The following is a 19847-nucleotide window of genomic DNA, read 5'->3' as shown; positions in this document are numbered from 1 at the left end:
TTAGGGACTAAGAAGTAATGCGAAAAAGTAACTTATGCTCTCTTCGAGCTACATAGGTGTCGGCCACCTGGAGATCGCAAAGAAAATAAACAATTACTGCTCCTTGAGCTGAAGAGGTGTCTGCCACCTAAAAATCGAGTTCGCCGGAGCAAAGGCCTAGCCGCTAGGGTCCTGCTGCTGGTGCCTCCGCCAGTACTCGCGTCGCCGGGCGAGGTCGTGGTCGGAGCGGTGTCGGCGTATGGTATCACGTGGAGGAGACGGCATATCCCGCGTCCAGCCCAGGGATGCAGGCCGTGGGGGCTGAGGTTGGCCGAGAGCTCTCCAGTATCCAGTGGCACATCGCGGGCAAGTCTGGATGGTCTCGAAGGGCCAGCCACACCGGTAACAATACTCCCAGAGCGGCGGGCGAGGGCAGTCCTTCCAGGCATGCCCCGGGAGACGGCACTGGAAACACTGGTCGGTGGAAAGGGGGCCGGCACTCCACCAGCGACGATCCGGATGGAAGACCGGTACGGTCTCCGGGAGACTCCGGCGCTCCTCGTTCCACTCGCCTTGCCGAGGTACCATGAAGGCGGCGGGCCGTACTAATAAGTCCCCGGGTGCCAGCTCCATGGTCTCGGGTAGCATCCAGGCCGGGGGTGTGTTCCGGAAGGCGGCAACATCTGGCATCCTGGCCGGTAGGGGCACCTCTCTCTCTCTCTGACAACGCCAGACCCTTCGGCGACGGAGGAAGTGCTCGCGGAAGGAATGAGGCCAATTCAGACCCACAATCTCGGGGGCATTGGTGGGTCCACCCGGAGTCCGGGTGAGAAATCTGTCCTCGGTGTCCGGGGAAGCTCGAGGGACCCCGTCCAATTCACCCACCAAGGGCTGATAGGGCCCACGACCGTATGGCACACTGCCTGACATCGTTGGCGCGAGTAGCTAACTGAAACGTCTTTTCTACAGAAATGAAAAGGGGCAGAACACAAAAAAAATTAGAGATGAACAGGAGACAGTCTCCTTACTGTAATAAAAGTTAGTCAATTCCTAATGATGCCGGTTCCGGGTTACCTGAGTGGAGAGGAATAAGTAGGTGACTTCTTACAGGCAATGACCAGTAACACTGGTCCTACAATAATCTACTAACCGAGGAAGCGGTATCGGGTTGCAATGTACTACAATACGTGATCGAGGAGAGACAGTAACAGGACCAGGACCTTACTACACATAGGATTAACTACTCTTCTATCACTACAACAAAAGGAAATAATGCGAAGAGATTTGTTCTACTAACTAGTCCTATGAACAATTTCTACTTCTTATTTGGTCGGGGACGTAAACGCTGAATCCACGAGGTTGGCTTAACTGAGGCTTGCTTTCCCGCGGATGGGGAGTCATTTGAATCTCCCAGATCCATTGATTCGTTTCGCGCTTTATTATCGTCCTTCTGGACCTGAGGGCTGCCAGAACTTTCTGGAGTGGGGTGTTCTTCCGGAGTATCTTTCAACTCAAAGAAATCTGTTTCCGGATAAATTGAAATGAATGGTTTAAGGTCTGACACGTGCGCTCGTGGGTTGCGTCGCGACTTGGTATCGTCTAATTCGTAAACACTAGAAGATAACGCTCGCAATATTCGGTAAGGTCCTTCAAATTTCGGAGCCAGTTTATTCGCAAAATTGTCCACGCCGGAGGATAAGACATGGTTGCGTCTCCACACTAGGTCTCCCACTTTGTAAACTAGGTCCCTTCGCCCTTTATTATAATATTGCGCTTGTCGTTCACTAGCTTTACGCATCTGTCGACGCACTACCTCGTACAGTTTTGACATGTTCCCTAAACGCTCGGTCCAGTTCACCTTGTCAGTTTTAACCATCACTTCACTAGAATTGGTTTCTTGAGGGTTATACCGGGAACACTGCACTTCACGTCCAAAATTTAGAAAAGCAGGTGATTCCCCCGTAGAAGTATGAAAAGAACTGTTAATCGCATAACGAAATTCCGGTAAAGAATGCCCCAGTCTTTATGATTCTCACCCACGAACGCGGATATCATCCCTTTCACTACCCGGTTTACTCTCTCGACTGGGTTGGATTGTGGATGATATGGTGCAATGGTAAAATGCTTCACTCCACGTCTATCCAAACACTATCGCAAGATTAGGTTCGCAAACTCAGTTCCATTATCCGACAAAAATAGACGGGGCGCGCCCCACCGAAAAACAACCAAATCTTTGAAGGCGGTAACGATTGATTTCGCATTGGCCTTACGAAGTGGCTTCATCTCGACCCACCGGCTGAAATTATCTAGGAATACGATAATATAGCGGTTTTGGGATCGGCTCGGAGGTAAAGGTCCCATTATATCGGCGGACACTACCGTCCACGGGTGCTCTACTATTTTAGGTATCATCAACCCAGTGGGCGGAGCTTGGGAAACCTTAGTTTTTTGACACACTAAACATGAGCGAACAAACTGCCATACATCACGTTGCATTCCTGGCCAGTAGAATCGAGTGGCTAAGCGATACTTGGTTTTCGCGACGCCACATTGTCCAGACGATGGTTCTTCGTGAGCCGTCTTGATTGCTTCAATTCGTTGACCACGGAGTAGAACTAATTTCCAGGCATCTAACTCTGGCCCCAGGATCTGGTGTTTCTTGTTAGGCAAGTGATGGTATAATCGCTCGCCTTCCATCTTCCACTCAGAATTCTTCTCCGGGGACTTCTTGATTTCTTTCATTCTGCGGTGGTACCAAGGGTCTGTCCCTTCTGTCACCACAGCCATAGGATCGGTTTCTTCTTCTCCTGTTGCTTCGGTCAGGTGAGCACCTTCAAAAGCTCTGGACAGCGCATCTGGAACATGGTGCAAGGCACCTTTACGGTGTATGACTTGATAGTCATAGGCTTGAAGTGCTAATGCCCAACGCGCTAGTCTTCCCGTAGGGTCCTTGAGATTGTTAAGCCATCGCAGGCTGCTGTGATCCGTTATGACTGTAAACGAATATCCCTCTAAATAAGGTCGCAACTTTTTGATAGCCCAGACCACTACTAGACACTCTTTTACGGTGACAGTGTATTTAACCTCGGCGGCTGAGAGAACACGGTTGATGAAAACTATAGGATGCTCCTCGTCATTAATGCTCTGAACTAATACGGCTCCTATAGCGTAGTCACTCGCGTCAGTCTGCAGGAGAAAAGGTAAGGAAAAATCTGGTCTTGCTAATACGGGGGCCGAGCACAGCGAATGTTTTAATTTGTCGAAAGCTTTCTGTTGCTCGCTACCCCAATCCCATTTAACATTTTTGCACAATAATCGACTAAGGGAATTTTATCCTCTGATAAATTTGGCAAGAACTTGGCGTACCATCCTACCATACCCAAAAACCGCCGAAGTTGCTTAAGGTTGGTAGGAGGAGGATACTCCAGGATAGGTTCTACCTTTTCTTTATCAGGTGCCAGGCCCTCTTTATTCACTAGATATCCCAAGAATCGTACTTCGGAACAACAAAGCTGGCTTTTCTCCCAGTTGATCTCCAGGCCCGCGTTTTCGATGATCCCCACAACTTTCTCGAGCCACTCCAAGTGGTCGACGAAACCTGGCGTCACCAAAATTATGTCGTCAAGGTAGGCAAATACTACGGGTTCCAGCTCTGGTCCTATTAAACGATCAATGAGCCGCTGAAAAGTAGCTGGCGCATTAGTTAGTCCGAAGGGCATTCGGCGAAATTGAAACAGGCCTTTCCCGGGAACTATGAAGGCAGTTACTTCCTTGCTTGATTCTTCTAATTCAATCTGGAAGTAAGCCTGACGGAGATCCAGCGTTGAAATATATTTAGCTGACCTCAGTTTATCCAATATCGCCTCCATGTGTGGGAGGGGATAGGCATCCTTTTTGGTGACGGCATTTACCTCCCGGTAATCAATGCAGAAACGAAATTTCCCGTTAGGCTTGGGAACGATAACAGGACAACTCGCCCAGGAACTGGACGAAGGCTCGATCACTCTGCTCGCAAGCATCTTGTCCACCTCTTGATGTGCGACCTCGTACATTTTCGGGGAGATGCGTCTGGCGCGTTGCCGAATAGGTGCATGGCCCTGGATGTCGATATGGTGTTTCACTAGTCGTGTTACACCTGGTTCGTCAGAAAGAGGTTTGGCGTGTCGTTTCTTCAGTCCCTCAAGCGAAATCGTATGATCCGATGAAAGTTCCATTAATGCTGCACAATCCCAAGGTTCTTCCTTCCAATTGGTGGAGTCGCCTACTGGTGCGAAATTCCTCCATCCTCCCGCGGAAACCTTCCATAATCGCCGGCGCAAATTAATAGTAATTCCAAATGCTTTGATAAAATCAATGCCTAAAATACAATGATAATCTAAAATAGGCACAGCCTTGACTGACAGGGTTCGTTTTACTTCATCAATTTCAAATTCAATGGAAGTTTCACCCATAGTTTTAGTCACACTACCATCTCCTAATCGCATAAGACTACTTTTGGTAGTATCTATCGAAGGTTGGACTAAAGTGACTAGGCGTTCGCCTATAAAGGTTCTCACGGCACCTGTATCTAGTAATACTCGCGCTCGAACATTACCTAACTGAAGCCATAAGAAGGGTCGCTCATCCCTAACGCTAGGTTGTCTTATCCGCTCTGGTTGTTGTACCACTCTAGCTACCACAGCCAACTCGTCCGTGGGTATATGATCCATTCCTGGCAGTAGCAGCGAATACTGTGGAACATCGCAAGTTCCCCACATATTCCTGTTAGCGTCGACCACCAAGTCGAACAACTTAAAAAAATCTACTCCTAAAACGCAATCAATTGCTAGGGCTGGTATTATGCTAACCTGGATATTGGCAGATTTTCCATTTACGGTCATCTGCAAGACGGCGTCTCGATCTATCACACAAGATCGATCATCCGCTACCTGAACGCCAGCCGACGAGGTCAAACTTTCAGAAGGGTTAATTTGTTTCGCAGCTCTAAGACTTATATAACTAAACTCAGCGCCCGTGTCGATTAAACCTAAAAATAATTTGTCAAATAATTGGATATGCAAAAATCCTCGATAATCTAAAGGCTCGGGCCTCAGGCCCGCCAAATCAGGAAAAATGGTCCTAGACCTTATAACAAAAGTTTCGTTAATGGGGGAGCCTACTGCCACCACAGACTTAGGAGGGTCGCTGATCAGCTTCTTTACTTGACGTTCCTCTGGGATGACGTCCGTGTCCTTACTTAATACTGAACTGCGAATTACCAGTGGTGATTCGTCGTCAGCTCCCTTCTCGTCCTTAGGTGTGATAAACTCTTCCCCTTCTTCAAAAATCGAATAATCAATTAATCCATCAATTTCTCTTAATTCCTTAGCCATGTCCTGTTCTGTCCTGTCTACGCTATATGAGCGTGTGGGTAGGTGGCGGTCACCTGAACCTAGGGTCTCTTCGTTAGATGCTAAAGTGGACCTGACCCTTGCTGTCCACCAGCGTTGGCGTTTCCCGCTGATGTACCTGGTGTAGCAACTGCTGCTGTTTCACTTCTGGGGCTAGGTGACCTAGTCCCTGTTAGTCTCGGCCTTCTCGGTTGAGGACATTCTGAGGCCCAATGGCCCATTTGCTGACAATTGAAACAAGGACTATTCGTCCTACTTCGTTGATTCTTAGGTAAGGGTCTTGGCATACTGTCAGCCATAGTGGTAGGCGGTGTCGTTGGTGCTGGTGGCCAAGAAACTCCAGGCGGCCAGGGCAATCCAGATGGCAAGGGAAACCCTGGTGGCCATGCAGGGAATACCATGAATTGAGGAACTGCTGGTGGTGTGGCTGCAGGTGTAATCGGTGAAGTTGGTGTGAGTTTTCCTCTCCCTTTCCCCTGTTTCTTGGTATTGTTGGAGATCTTGTCTTCGACACTAGCAACCTTAATTTCCTCCGAATTTGTTTTATCCTCCACCTCGATGGGTGGTGTCTTCTTTTTCTTCTTTTTCCGGGCACCAGAGTCCGACTGATCAGAGGATGCGGGGTCTTGAATAGCAGCGCAGGCTTGACTAGTTTTAGAGGGTTTACTATAAACTGCGGTGGGGACAGGCAATGGCGTTACAGTATTTCCCGGAGTTCTTCTTTCCTTGAGTTTATTCCACTGATACTCCAATTCCCTTCCCTGTTGAATCAAGCCTCGCACGGATGAGAAATCGCTCCGAAGAAAGTAGCGAGTGTAAGCAGGTAGGAGATTATAATAAATAATATCCAATCGCCTTCTGGTGGATAATGGAGGATCGAGATATGAAAAGATGGTCTCCATATTCTCAATATACTCCGTAATTACTTCCTGCTCTCCTTGTAGGCGACTGCGAGCCTGTTCTTTTACTCGGGTTCGATATTCCTTAGTTGAGAATATTCGTTTAAACTCTGTCTCGAATTCAGACCAAGTTTGACAGTCTCGTCCATGCAATCTGTACCACTTTTTAGCTGGGCCAGTCAGGACTACTGGTAACGCTGTCAAAATTTCTCGTTTATGTAGGCCGGATCCCTCTATGCAGTCTTCAAGGCGTTCTAAGAAGGATACTGCACTTTCTTTTCGTTCATTATCGAAAGAAATCCGCCACTTTTGTAGGGTGTCTACAGTTTTGGTCCCTCTTCTGGCAGGGTGACATTCGGCGGAAGAATCACGTATCCTATGGCGACGCTGTCGGCGGCTATTTCTGTCATAGAGCTCGTCTTCAGGATCGGAGAAATCGTCAGAAGAAGAACTGTGAGATCTATAAGGTCTTCTCTGACGAGGTCTTGGTTGATAAGTGGAATCAGAAGAATCTTGGTCAGAATCAAAATCCTCAGGGTCTTCCCTATGACGCCTCCGTCGATTATCCATAGGCTCGGGCCTAGGTCTGTGCTCTTCCAAATGTTGATTTTGTCCTGCATGTGATAGAACTCTTCCTCTAGAGGATTGGGAGCCTCTTCTTTCCACATGACGAGGTGAGGCCTACTGCGTCCTTGGAAACTCTGGTGGTAATGACGTCGGTATGACTCGATGTCGAACTTGGGCATGAGATGGTGGCAATTCACGTGATGGTTTGCTTGTTCTTGGTTGTCGCTCAAGACGCTGGAAAGCTTCTTCATTTTGTTGCCGGCGACGATGGCGAGCTTCGATGGTTAGTTTCTTGAAATGATCTAAGGCAGAATGAGCTGCTTCCTCGATATCAGTAGCACTTCCATCTCGTTCTCCTGGTAACCACCAAGCTGGTGTTACTCCACTTCTAGTGGTTGATGTGGCAAAAATAGGAGGCTGATCCCTTCTAGGTATGGTACCTGTTCCCGAAACTTCTGTAATTATTTGTGCACTCGGAGGCCGATCTCTCGAGTGTGACTCATGTAGAGTTACTACTGGGTGTTGGGAATCTGGCCATACATGGAGGTTCAGTGCCTGTCTGGTATGACTACGATCTTCCAGTCTCAGCTAAGGCGTACCCACAGTTGAGATAATGGGTGAAATTTGCTGAACACTTGAAGAAATCGGTCTACCTAAGGTAGATACTAAACGAGTATCAGCAACGGTGGAAGCTACCGTGGTGATAGCTATGGCAGTAGAGACCGGTGATGTCACAGGTCGCACTCCTGTAAGTTCCAGTAAAGGAACCTCCTCATTCAGTGGGGATACTCTGGGTTGGCTTGGTCCAGGTAAGTTGTGATTGGAACCTTGACATGTTTCATGTCGCATAGGAACCATAGTTGCTGGAGCTACTTCATCAACATGGGGATGCCATTTGGCGGCGTCTATACCGAGTTCTTTCCTTCTCATGAAACAGTAGAGTCGATCCTTTAATTTGTTAATTCCTCCGTCAGTGTTAAGACCTTCCTGTTGTAGAATTCTAATTATCTCGCCCAGTTGGAGGGTATTAGTCCAATCCTTGATGTTACGGTCTGTCTGCCGATGTTCCTCTCGCTGTTGGGTTCGTTGATCCCGGGCGTGGTTGGTTCGATCCAGCTCATTTCTTGGTAGGAAAGCCATTTTAAATCAGGGTCTGTCTCCTAATGGTGGTGGCAATAGCTAACAATTTATCGCATGAAAAGGGACAGAAAATGGGGAGCAATACAATTCTTGTAAGGTGGGTAGTTCGCAGGGATGGAGGTAAAGCCTTTATTTTCGCAAGAATGGGTTTAGTTCCTTATCTTTAGTTTGCTGATGATGTCCGCAAAGTCGAGGTTATTAACAAAATATAATTCTTATTTTTAAGGAGTACTGTACCCTAGTTCTAGAATTCGCAAGTCATTAAAAAGAAGGTAGAAGTGAAAGTATCAATCTGAGTACTTATTTATCACAACAGTTAGTTATGGGCTGAAATGTTAAGGTATTTAGCAGTTACCAACAACAACAAAAAACTAATTAAAAACGCAATTCCTATTGGTAAGCAGGTTATAGGAAGCTTCTCAATAATTATTCGAAGGAAAATTATCTGAAATGCTATTTTACTAAGAGAAAGAAAATACTAATGGGTTAATTTAATCTTTAATTAACAACTGTAGTTGAAAGAAACAATAATAATTCAGATCAAAGTTAGATTAAAGATTTTTAAATTATCTGTATGCCATAAGTTCTTGGAATCTGCTCTACCGCTCGCTAAATTCTAAAAACGCAAGAATTAATATTAAGCAAATCACTGTTTTTCCTAGCATCCAGCCCTAGCAACGCACTCAGCAAACCAAAAGCGCAAATGTCAGGCAGCAGAATTAATAAGCAGGGCGTAAGGGAATGCCCAAGCAAGCGTGATTTATTTCAATAAAGTAAAATTTGTGCCTTAGGTCAGAAGGAGGATTGGTCAAAATATAATGGTACGCATTTTCAATTTACGCACGTACTCACTTCATTGCTGACCTGTAAATGGAAAAGCAAGCGCAGAAAGCAGACAAAAAAAAATATGGCATGACACAATATGAATATCAATAGAACATAATAATGAAAATAGATTTAATCATTTCAATATATATAAAAGTAACTATCTACTATCTACCACCAACTATCAATAAGGAGGAGAGAAATTTGATTGCCTATTTAGAGAGCAATTATATTCGACTAGCTAAGCAGAGCCATCGACAAAGGCAGGTAACTTCTCCTCCCGTCACCGGCAGAGTCCACGGGAGCAGCTTTATACGCAATGATGTTTCAACTAATTTTGCTATCGGGCTTTGTTACTCGGGATCCACCCCGTATAGCTGCTTCATTGAGCGCTCTTATTAACGGTGTACCATGGTATTAAGCAGAAAAAAAAACGACTTTAATTTACCAATGTTCGAAGACCATTGGTTTATCTCAATTCTCCATTAACAAATTAGTAAACTAATTAATTCAGACTCCACGCCATGCATGAAGTAAAAAAAATTATGGAAAATTAAAGAAAGAATTTACAACTTGTAATCAGTAAATATAGGTGACTGTTACCTAAAAGGAACCGCTTAATTAACAAAAAGTAAGCATCATTGAGTCTTCCCAATCCGAGGGTACTATGGTACCAAAGAGAAGGGAAAATTATTAATTTCCAAAAAAAAACTTTTTAAAGTTATTAACAATTCTCTATTTAAGGTTCCGGATACCTATATAATAATAAAACTCCAAAAGAACTGTCGGCTCAGATAACTTTGATAATAGGAAATTTTACTCTGCCCGATTTTTAAATTACCAAAAAAAAATCCAATAACGAAGGTGACTGTAACCTATTTGTAGACAGCAGACATCAATTGCTTCTATTAATTCAAAAAAAAAATGTATAGGTAGGACCTAAATACGTAAATTAATTTTAATGTAATTTTTCAGAGTCCATATGGAATTTATAAAGTTGTCTGCAATATTCGAACAGTTTATATTTCCAATAGAACTCGCAAAAACTAGCGAGAGAATCATCAATTCTGAAAAACCAATAATAAATACCGTAGGTTAGAACGGCGCTGTAAGGATAGAAATATTCTAATCCTTCAACGCCCGATCTCAGCCAACCTTTCTAACAATCAATCAACCAGTTTACACTGGCTATTATTGTCTTCATGGATAGGCCGCTGTACCTCCAGAAAAAAAATACAAACAAACACAACTAGGTGGCTATCCCTAGAAGTGCTGTGGGTGACTTTCCCAAGCAAACTCATAAACTTTGGGTGGCTCTCCGAAGAAATATATATTTAACATTAATAATATACCTGAAATTAGTAAACCATTTTACACAAAAGAAAAAAAAAATATTAAATAATAAAAATTTATTTTAATGGGGTGGATTCGTCCCCTGCCAATTTTTAAGGCCCCACGTTGGGCGCCATTTGTGACATCTCTTTTACCAGGCTTGAAGATTTCGCCTGTCTCTTCCGCGAGGGGAGCACGGAATTAAAGCGGTGTACACAAGGCACACGGGTGGCCTAAATAACCCGGTATTTTAAGCTAGAAGCCTATGCGAATAAATGAACAAAAGAAATATTAATTAGGGTGGGCGCCACGCATAGGCTCACCCGCGGCTTACCGGCTGAGACTTTTCCCAGGGTGTGTAAATAAAAATGGGTTAACTCCGAATCCACCAAAATTTCACTAAATTGAATTAACTAATACTTCGCGATACTCGGAAAATCAGGTTCTGCACCTATTTACCAAAAGACATGAGAATAACTTAATATATAAACAAAAAAAAAAACAAAACGTTTTCTTAGGTGACAGTCGCCTTTTGCGAATGGCTGCCGGACCCTCCGGGCCAATGAACGTTAATGTTCAATACGGCGTAAGGCGTACGCCGGCTCAATCCGCGAGGCTTAATTAAGGAGGAAAGAGTAATCACGGGGGGGGGGGGGGGGATCCGCCCGTGGCCGCAGCTGCTCCCTCAACCCCACCGGCGACAGAAAGAAGAAGAAAACACAACCGTGTACTCTCCCATACGGGATTTACACGCTACCTCATTCTTCGAGCTCCTGCTCTCACCCCTCGTACTGCCCAAACGGACTCCGCAGCTCCTCTTCTCTCGTTTCCCTAGGCACTCACTTCACGCATGATATTCCGACAATGAATAGGATTCACAGGATCATGCACTACGTAAAGGGAAAGGACAAGGGAACCGAAACGGCGCGAGCTATAGGTGAACGAAGACTTAGGCCGCGGCAGGAGGTATCGGATACCTACTCTATGTGATTTTTGTCTCGCCGGTCTTCTTCCTGCGACGGCGTCCACGGAAAAAAAGTGAGTCCCCGCGGCAACGGAGCACGTGCCGGCGATCAATCAGCGCCCCGGGCGGTGATCGCGGATATCGATCCGCGATCCCGGCACGTGCTGCCGCAGGCGACCCAATTAATAATTTAGGCTAGTGGGTCGCGCGCCGGTAAGCTAGTTACCGACCGCGCCCACCAGTCCTAATACGCCAGAGTCAACGCTCTGTGACAGGCGATATTCCTGTCACAAGTGTTATAAGGACGACTCGCCAATGTATCTCCTATGTCACCTTTGTCAAGAATTAGCAGCATAAATGTGAGAGTAATTGGTGCTAAATGAAACGTGGTATGCAAAACGACAATGTCAGCTTTGAGTATATGCTTGATTGTAGCTTATTCAAAGTTTTGCGAATTGCTTGTCCAGTCTTGCCCCAGTATCAACTCAGTAGTTGATGAAACTAGTGAAATCTGGCAAGGTCAGATTGTGATAAAAAGTCAAATGTTGATAAACAGAAAATGTAAATTAATTAGAACATACATTTTACTTAATTATTTTTATATGTTGAAAGTATGTTTATTGATTATGAAAGATTTAATCAAATTTTTTATTATAGTGAAACTGAAAACATTAAACAAGTAGCCGGGGCATTAATTATGAAGTTCATTTATGCAGAATGCATTACAAATATCAATAAATTCAATGTGCTGACTGTGATATTATTTCAATATTAATATATATTATTTTATTAGTTAAGCGCTGTTGTTTCAAAAAATGAGAAGTGTGGAAATTTTCTTTAAATTCTGTAAAAAAATTAAAAGAATTATTTAATTTTTTAAATATTATACTCTTACAAAACGTTATGAAATCCCACAAAAACAGACTTCGCCTGTAAAAAAAGGCGGCAAGTACATAAACCATCTAGCATAAATAATATAGTAAAAGTATCCAATTAAAAGAATTAGTGAAATCCAAATATTAGGCAAGTGTATTTTTTCACCTTAGCAAAAGTTAAATTTTAGAAAAAAAAAGGAACAAAAAAGTTACTTAGCGGGCCCGTAATGTCCATGCACAGTGAGAAATAGAATCGTCTGTGGTTCGGCTAACTTCACTCTGTATTTTAACATGAAATTTGCTGTACTACGCTATAGCTGAATCTCATACACGATTCAATTTCCCACTGTGCATGGACATTACGGGCCCCGCAAGTAACTTTTTTGTTCCTTTTTTTTTTTCAAAAATTTAACTTTTACTAAGGTGAAAAAATAAACTTGCCTAATATTTGGATTTCACTACTTTTTTTAAGTGGATACTTTTACTGTATTATTTATACTAGATGGTTTATGTACTTGCCGCCTTTTTTTACAGGCGAAGTCTGTTTTTTATGGGATTTTATATTCACGTGTGGAAGCAAGCGGTCATGTTGACCGGTATTCGTTCAAACTCTCGTGGATAAGAAGGAAGTAAAGCATAAAGGCTGAAGACAATAAGCATTCATACTGGTAGTACTTATGCAGTTCTTTTTAGAAGTCGTAACGGTATTAGTATTTGCAATCGCAATCGACTCAATTATGACCTCAGCAAATTCGGGACCAATTAATGCACGTGGTGCAATCGAACGAGTTTCAGTTAGGCTTCCGCAGTTTTGCAGAGATAAGCCAGTGATATGGTTCATACAAATGGAAGCCCAATTCGCTACTTGTGGCATTAGTCAGGACCTAACACAATTCCACCATGCAATTCAAGCGCTTGACGGAACAGTTTTATCAGAGGTCAGTGAAACAGTTATCAACCCTCCGGCTGAAGGAAAGTATGATACCCTGAAGAAAAAGGTCCTAGAGGAATTTCAAGTATCAGAAGAGAAACGTCTCCGTAGTCTTCTCAACCAGGCAGATCTAGGTAACCAACGGCCTTCAAAAATGTTGAGAACAATGAGGGAGTTAGGTGAGGATAAGATAGATGAATCAGTACTCAGGTCATTGTGGCTGCAAGGCTCCCAACACAAATGCAAACAGTATTGTCGGTAAGTTCATATCCCTTAAAAAAACTAGCTCTATTAGCAGATAAAATAGCAAATATAACAGCACCAATGGTGAATGCGGTGGATGCCAACCAACATTATCATCACATAGACACTGAAGGGACTATTGCACAATTGATAAGAAGAATTGACAGGCTGGAGAGTAACATTTCTAACAAAGGAAGAAATCGTTCTCGTTCAAAGTCGAGAAGCAGATCCAAAGACAGATCCACACCAAGTGACAGAGTTTTATGTTGGTACCACCAACGATTCAAGAAACAAGCAAAGACGTGTGTACAGCCGTGCTCCTGGGAGATCCAGGAAAACTAGATAAGTCAGATTAGATACAGGCGATTGAATCTGGCATAAAAAGCTATACTGCCGCTTGATGTTGTCAGACAAGAGGACAGGTATAGAGTTCCTAATCGATACAGGTGCTGATGTGTTAGTAATTCCTAGAACTAGACAATGCAAATCCAAGTGCGATGCAGGGAAATTATATGCGGCAAATGGCACACCCATTGAGACTTTTGGAACACAGCAACTAATAGTGGACCTAAACCTGCGAAGAAGGTTTGTGTGGAATTTTGTGATAGCAAACGTTTTAAAAGCTATTATTGAAGCAGATTTTTTAGCGCATTTTCATCTCCTGGTGGACCTGACTAATAGAAAATTGAGAGATGGAGTAACGGACCTTGAGATTAAAGGAATTAGTATTTTAACTAGAATTCCGTCACTATCAACACTTAATCATCAAGTACGATTTGCTGATATTTTAAAGAATTACCCAGGTGTAACTGATTGTAGTAAAAAAAGGGTAAGCGAAAGAGCGCAGTACGTCACTGTATTACCACCAAAGGACATTATATTACGGACAAAGCAAGGCATCTGCATCCAGAGAAATTGAAGGCAGCAAAAGAGGCAGTCTACCAAATGGTCCAAGATAATATCTGCAGACCTTCCAGTAGCACATAGTAGTTACCGGTCCATTTGGTGTCCAAGGAAGCTGGAAAATATAGAGTATGTGGGGACTATAGGAGATTAAACGCTGCGACCATACCCGATAGGTACCCTATTCCTCATATTCAGGACTTTGCACATTCTCTCCAGGGATGCAAGGTGTTTTCTAAATTGGACTTGCGCAGAGCATTTTATCAGATTCCAGTTGCAGAGGAAGATATTCAAAAGACTGCAGTAATAACCCCGTTTGGTTTGTTCGAATTTTTAGTATTGCCATTTGGGTTAAGAAATGCTGCACAAACGTTTCAAAGACATTTAGCCAATATCCTAAAAGGATTAAATTTCTGTCATGCTTACATAGATGACATATTAGTGGCATCTACGAATCAGAAAACGCATAAGGAACACTTAGAATTAATATTTAAAAAGACTGAATCAGCATAACCTAACCTTAAACTTAGACAAATGTGTATTCGGTGCTAGTCAAGTGGAGTATATAGGTTACCTGATTAATGAACAAGGATCACAACCTATTCCTGAGAGAGTCAAGACTATTCAAGAATACGAGAAGCTTAAGGATATTCAGAGTCTACGCAAATTCCTTGGGATGTTAAACATCTACAGAAGATTCCTAAAAGGTACGGTAGCAGTCCAAAGCCCACTTTATAGTTTCCTAGTTGGTGCAAAAAAGAAGGACAAAAGTTAATACACTAGACCGATGAAACAGAGAAAACATTCGGCAGATGCAAGAAGTTGTTAGCAGACTCAACACTGTTGGCTCATCCTGAGCTTAATGCATTATTAGGACTTTCTACAGACGCGTCAGACATTGCAATAGGTGCAGTGTTGGAGCAGAAAATTAAAGAAGAGTGGAAATCACTAGGATTCTTTTCCAAAAAGTTCTCAAACGCGCAAACCAAGTACAGCTCTTACGACAGAGAACTGTTAGCAGTGTATGAAGCAGTTAAATATTTTCGCCAGCTAATCGAAAGACGAGAGGTAATTATTAAGACAGATCATAAACCATTAACGTATGCGTTCTTACAGAGACCTGATAAAACATCACCACGCCAATTAAGGTTTCTCGATTTTATCAGTCAATAAACTACACGAATAGTTTATATAAAAGGTGAAGATAATACAATCGAAGATACATTATCCAGATTGGAAGAAATTAACGTTCCAACTGTTTTTACACAAGAAGAGCTCGCAGAAGCACAGGAAAAGGATGAGACGTTAAAGAAGATGATAGATGCCAATGCCACATCACTAAAGCTCAGGAAGCTGCACGTGAACGATAAAGGCACAACTTTATTTTGCGATGTGTCAGGAAGTATGGTTAAACCCTTATATACCTCCTTCACTCAGATTCCAGGTTTTCAAAAATAATCATGGAACTGCACACTCTAGCGCTAGAGCTACATACAAGAACATTAGCAAATAGTTTGTTTGGGCCAATATGCGAAAAGATGTCAGGAACTGGATAAAGACATGCTTCCAGTGCCAGCGATGCAAAATACAATGGCTTACCAAAACAATGCATGAAAAGATCGCTATCCCTGATGAAAGATTTAGGCACGTGCATATTGACATAGTAGGCCCACTTCCAGCCAGCAACGGATTTACATTTATCCTCACTATGATAGACCGTTATACTAGGTGGCCGGAAGCAGTTCCCATTGCCGACATTTCAGCGCCGACAGCGGTTGAAGCTTTCTATCGTACATGGGTTGCAAGATTTGGTGCTCCATCGTTGATAACCACGGATAGAGGAACGCAATTCAAAGCACAATTCTTCATGGAGTTAAGCAATTTAATAGGTTCGAAGAAAATACACACAACGGCGTACCATCCAGCAGCGAATGGAATGATTGAGAGATGGCACCGTAAGTTGAAAGCAGCAATAATGTGTTATAGCACTCTGAATTGGACAGAAGTTTTACCAACAGTCTTATTGGGACTCAGAACTTCAGTCAAAGAACACAGTAACTGTTCCTCAGCTGAGTTGGTTTACGAAACTACACTGAGGATTCAAAGGAAGTTTTTTCATCGACCCTGAAATGCAACGGAAACCTCAATATTTTCTTCAAAACCTTCGCGAAGCGATGAAGCTAGTACAGCCAATACCGATTAGACATCATTACAAGAAAGATACGAAGCCGTTCGTATATAGATCACTCTATGAAATGAAGCTGAAACTGGCGGCCAGCCGACGACGCTCAGCGAAACTTTTGTCACGGACTGTATCATTCTTAAATATTCAAAATTAGTAAACATGCTAACGCAAAGGGTAGCCAGGCTGAAAATTTGTACATATATTCCTTATAATATATGTAAGGCAATCGGGCTATAAATATTTTGGGGCAGCGCTTCCTATTTTGTTTAAAAAATAAAAGTTCTCATATCTTTCAAAATAAGTGCAGGCCAAACGCAAAGAGTATCTGGAATGAAATTTTTTGCATATATTCCTTGAAACATATGTAAAACAATAGCACTATAAAGATTTTAGGGCAGTGGTTCCTATTTTGTTTAAAAAATAAAAATTCTCATATCTTCCAAAATAAGTGCAAACCAAACGTAAAGAGTATCTGGGCTGAAAATACTCTTTGCGTTTGACCTTTACTTATTTTGCAACATAAGAGAACTGTTATTTTTTATACAAAATAGGAAGCGCTGCCCCAAAATCTTTATAGTGCTATTGTTTTACTTATATTAGAAGGAATATACAGGGTGTAACGAAACGACCGCCTTTTCTCGTAACTGGAGGTTCGGGGTGACAAACTGAGTGCACGTGTAAAATTTCGTTCGAATCGTTCAAGAGGTTTAAAAGTTATTTCTATTTAAAAATCACCCTTTTTCAGTCCTTTTCGAACGACTTTAACTGCATAATGGAAAGTGGGGAAAGTGAAAAACAATTGATGAGCACCCAGCTAGAATGTAAAAATTATCGATCGCGTGCGGTAATACTTTTGCTATTTAATTCTTTAATCTGGCTATTAGATTAATTTTAAAAATAACAAAATCCTTTATATTACAATTCCAATTCAATTCAGTACAAGCATCATTGACTGATTTGATGGAAAGAGCGAGTTGACGCAATGTAAAGGAAAGTATCAAAAGCTAAGATATCGCGCGAGCGCAATGATAACTTAATAGACAATGCATGAGGGCATTCTCTTTCTACTAACGAAGCTAAAGGGAATGATTCAAAATCAATACATTGATGAAGGAGAAAACTAAACTCACCCATTAAATGTTCTGCAAGTTCCTTTAAATCGAAGTTTTTGAAAAAGCTTCAAACTGGCTCCTCGATGATTTCCAGAAAGCACACTATCACTGATTTTGCATTTAAACACTTGTGAATTTAAACAAATTAGGTATTAACCTACGTTTCTTCAAAACACTGGAGAATTTGACACTTTTGAACTGTTTGAAGTAGGGTGATTAATAGTGGTCGAAACGAATTATTGATTATTCTATCTCTCTGTGTCTCTCTTTTCAGCCTACTTCAAACAGTTCAAAAAGTGTCAAATTAACCGGTGTTTTGAAGAAACGTAGGTTAACACCTAATTTGCTTAAATTCGCGAGTTCTTAAATGCAAAATCAATGAAAGTGTGCATTCTGGAAATCATCGAGGAGTCAGTTTGAAGCTTTTTCAAAAACTTCGGTGTAAAGGAACTTGGAGAACAATAATGGGTAAGTTTAATTTTTTCTATCATCAATGAATTGATTTTAAATAATTCTTTTTACCTTCGTTTGTAGAAAGAAAATGCCTTGATGTGTTTCCTATTAAATTATCAGTGCAGTCGCGTGACATCTTAGCTTTTGATACTTTCCTTTTCATTCTATCTTCTCCCTTTTTCCATCAATTCAGTCAATGATACTTGTATTGAATTGATTTGGAATTGTAATGAAAAGGATTTTGCTATTTTTAAAATTAATCTAATAGCCAAATTAATGAAATAAATAGCAAATGTATTATCGCGCGCGATCGATAATTTTTACATTCTAGTGGGGTGTTCGTCAATTGTTTTTTCACTTTCTCCACTTTATTATGCACAGTTAAAGTCGTTCGAAAAGGACCGAAAAAGGGTGAGTTTTAAATGGAAATAACTTTTAAACACCTTGAACGATTCGAACAAAATTTTACACGTGCATTTGGATGGTCACCCCGAACCTCCAGTTACGAGAAAAGGCGGTCGTTTCGTTACACCCTGTATATACAAATTTTCAGCCTGGCTACCCTTTGCGTTTAGCATGTGTACTAATCTTGAATATTTATGGTAGTTCTTGCGAGGCAATTGAGTCGTTGAACGTTCGATAAAAATCATTGCTTTACTCAAGGAAATAAAATATTTTACGACTATATTACAATAAATAACACAATATAAATATAATTAAACTCAATTTTATTATAAATTGTGCAAAAATATTATCATTATAGATTCTATTATGACTAGTATATCAATATGTATACTATAGTTACATAAACATCTGCATAAACTTGGCAACATCGCTGGAAGTATACTATTTTTATTTTGCTGTCAGTTGGTAACATTTGCAATGAATTGGATGCACTGTAATTGTATTAAAATTGCGTATGAACAACAGCACCGATATAAAGGACAGTTTGAAAGAAAAAGTAAAACTGAGTGGAGAAACAATTGTAGAAATGCATGTAAGAGACGAAAATATCAAAATACTATTTCTGATGAAAATAAATGTACAGTCGAAGGAAGTCAAATCACTTCAATATTTAATTTGGCGGAAGAGTTATGGTGCAAAGCTTGCAATGTACCTATTTCTTTACGAGATTGCAAAAATGAACGTGTTTGCGGATTGGCGAGCGTTTTTGAAGTACGTTGCCGACAATGCCTATGCATATGTTTAGATCACACATCTGCATTAGGAGATCTAAAAATCGAAGACTATTGAAAACGTCATTACCCCATAAATTTCAAAGTTGCTGCAGGTAAGATAATCATTTTAATTTTATTTACATTAGAGAGAGTAATGAATCTTATAATATATTTTTGTATGTAAATTTACCAATGTGTACGTTACACTGTGCCAAATTTATTTGTAAATATTTCAATTAACTTCAATTCGTGCTTCTCTAGCATATACCTCTGCAGCAATTTCCCCATAGTTTCAGGTATTGGTTGTATAGGCTACAGAATTACTCAGAGAATTTAGCTGGAATGCCGACAAATTAATTTGATACTGTATACGGTTTTAATGTATAATTTATTCAGTAATATTTATAATTATTTTTAGCATTGATAGATGCAGGTATAGGCTCATCATAGCTGAACACGTTACTTACAGAGTTAAACATACCTGAAATAAATGACAGTATACTTCGACGTCATCAACTTGTTATAGAAAAAGCGTTGAAAGTTTCAGCAGACAGCAGTTGCAAGCAAGCATTAAAAGAAGAAAAAAGGTTAACTATGGAAAAGCATGGTTCAAAGTAAGTATCTTATTTGTATTTATAATTTCAGATATCTGTATAGGGGTGTAAATTCCCTGTGAGTATTTAAGCTTAATATTAAAGTTTGATTTGAATATATGCAATATTAAGTAGATAATTTAAATAAATGAAGAAGAGATAATACTATAATCACCAATTACTGCATATGTTGAATTATAAGTTTAAATATTGAACCTCGGTACTTTTAGACATTGCACACTCATAACAGCTTACCTTATTATGTTATTGCTGTGATA

The 19847-nt window shown here is 41.4% G+C and overlaps 1 protein-coding gene across 1 annotated transcript; it reads left to right on the top strand.

Annotated features, from left to right (window-relative positions):
- Window positions 1-12708: 12708 nt before the first annotated feature.
- LOC136774996 (uncharacterized) lies at window positions 12709-13487 on the top strand. The gene is made up of 2 exons (XM_066729472.1): window positions 12709-13081; window positions 13153-13487. The coding sequence occupies exons 1-2, from the start codon at window positions 12709-12711 to the stop codon at window positions 13485-13487; spliced, it is 708 nt and encodes a 235-aa protein (XP_066585569.1).
- The last annotated feature ends 6360 nt before the right edge of the window (window positions 13488-19847 follow it).

Source organism: Prorops nasuta, unplaced genomic scaffold, assembly GCF_024137725.1.
Source record: "Prorops nasuta isolate Cenicafe-Biocafe unplaced genomic scaffold, Cenicafe_Pnas_1.2 PNAS00007, whole genome shotgun sequence".
Lineage (NCBI taxonomy): Eukaryota > Metazoa > Arthropoda > Insecta > Hymenoptera > Bethylidae > Prorops > Prorops nasuta.
This window is presented reverse-complemented; position numbering and strand designations above follow the sequence as displayed.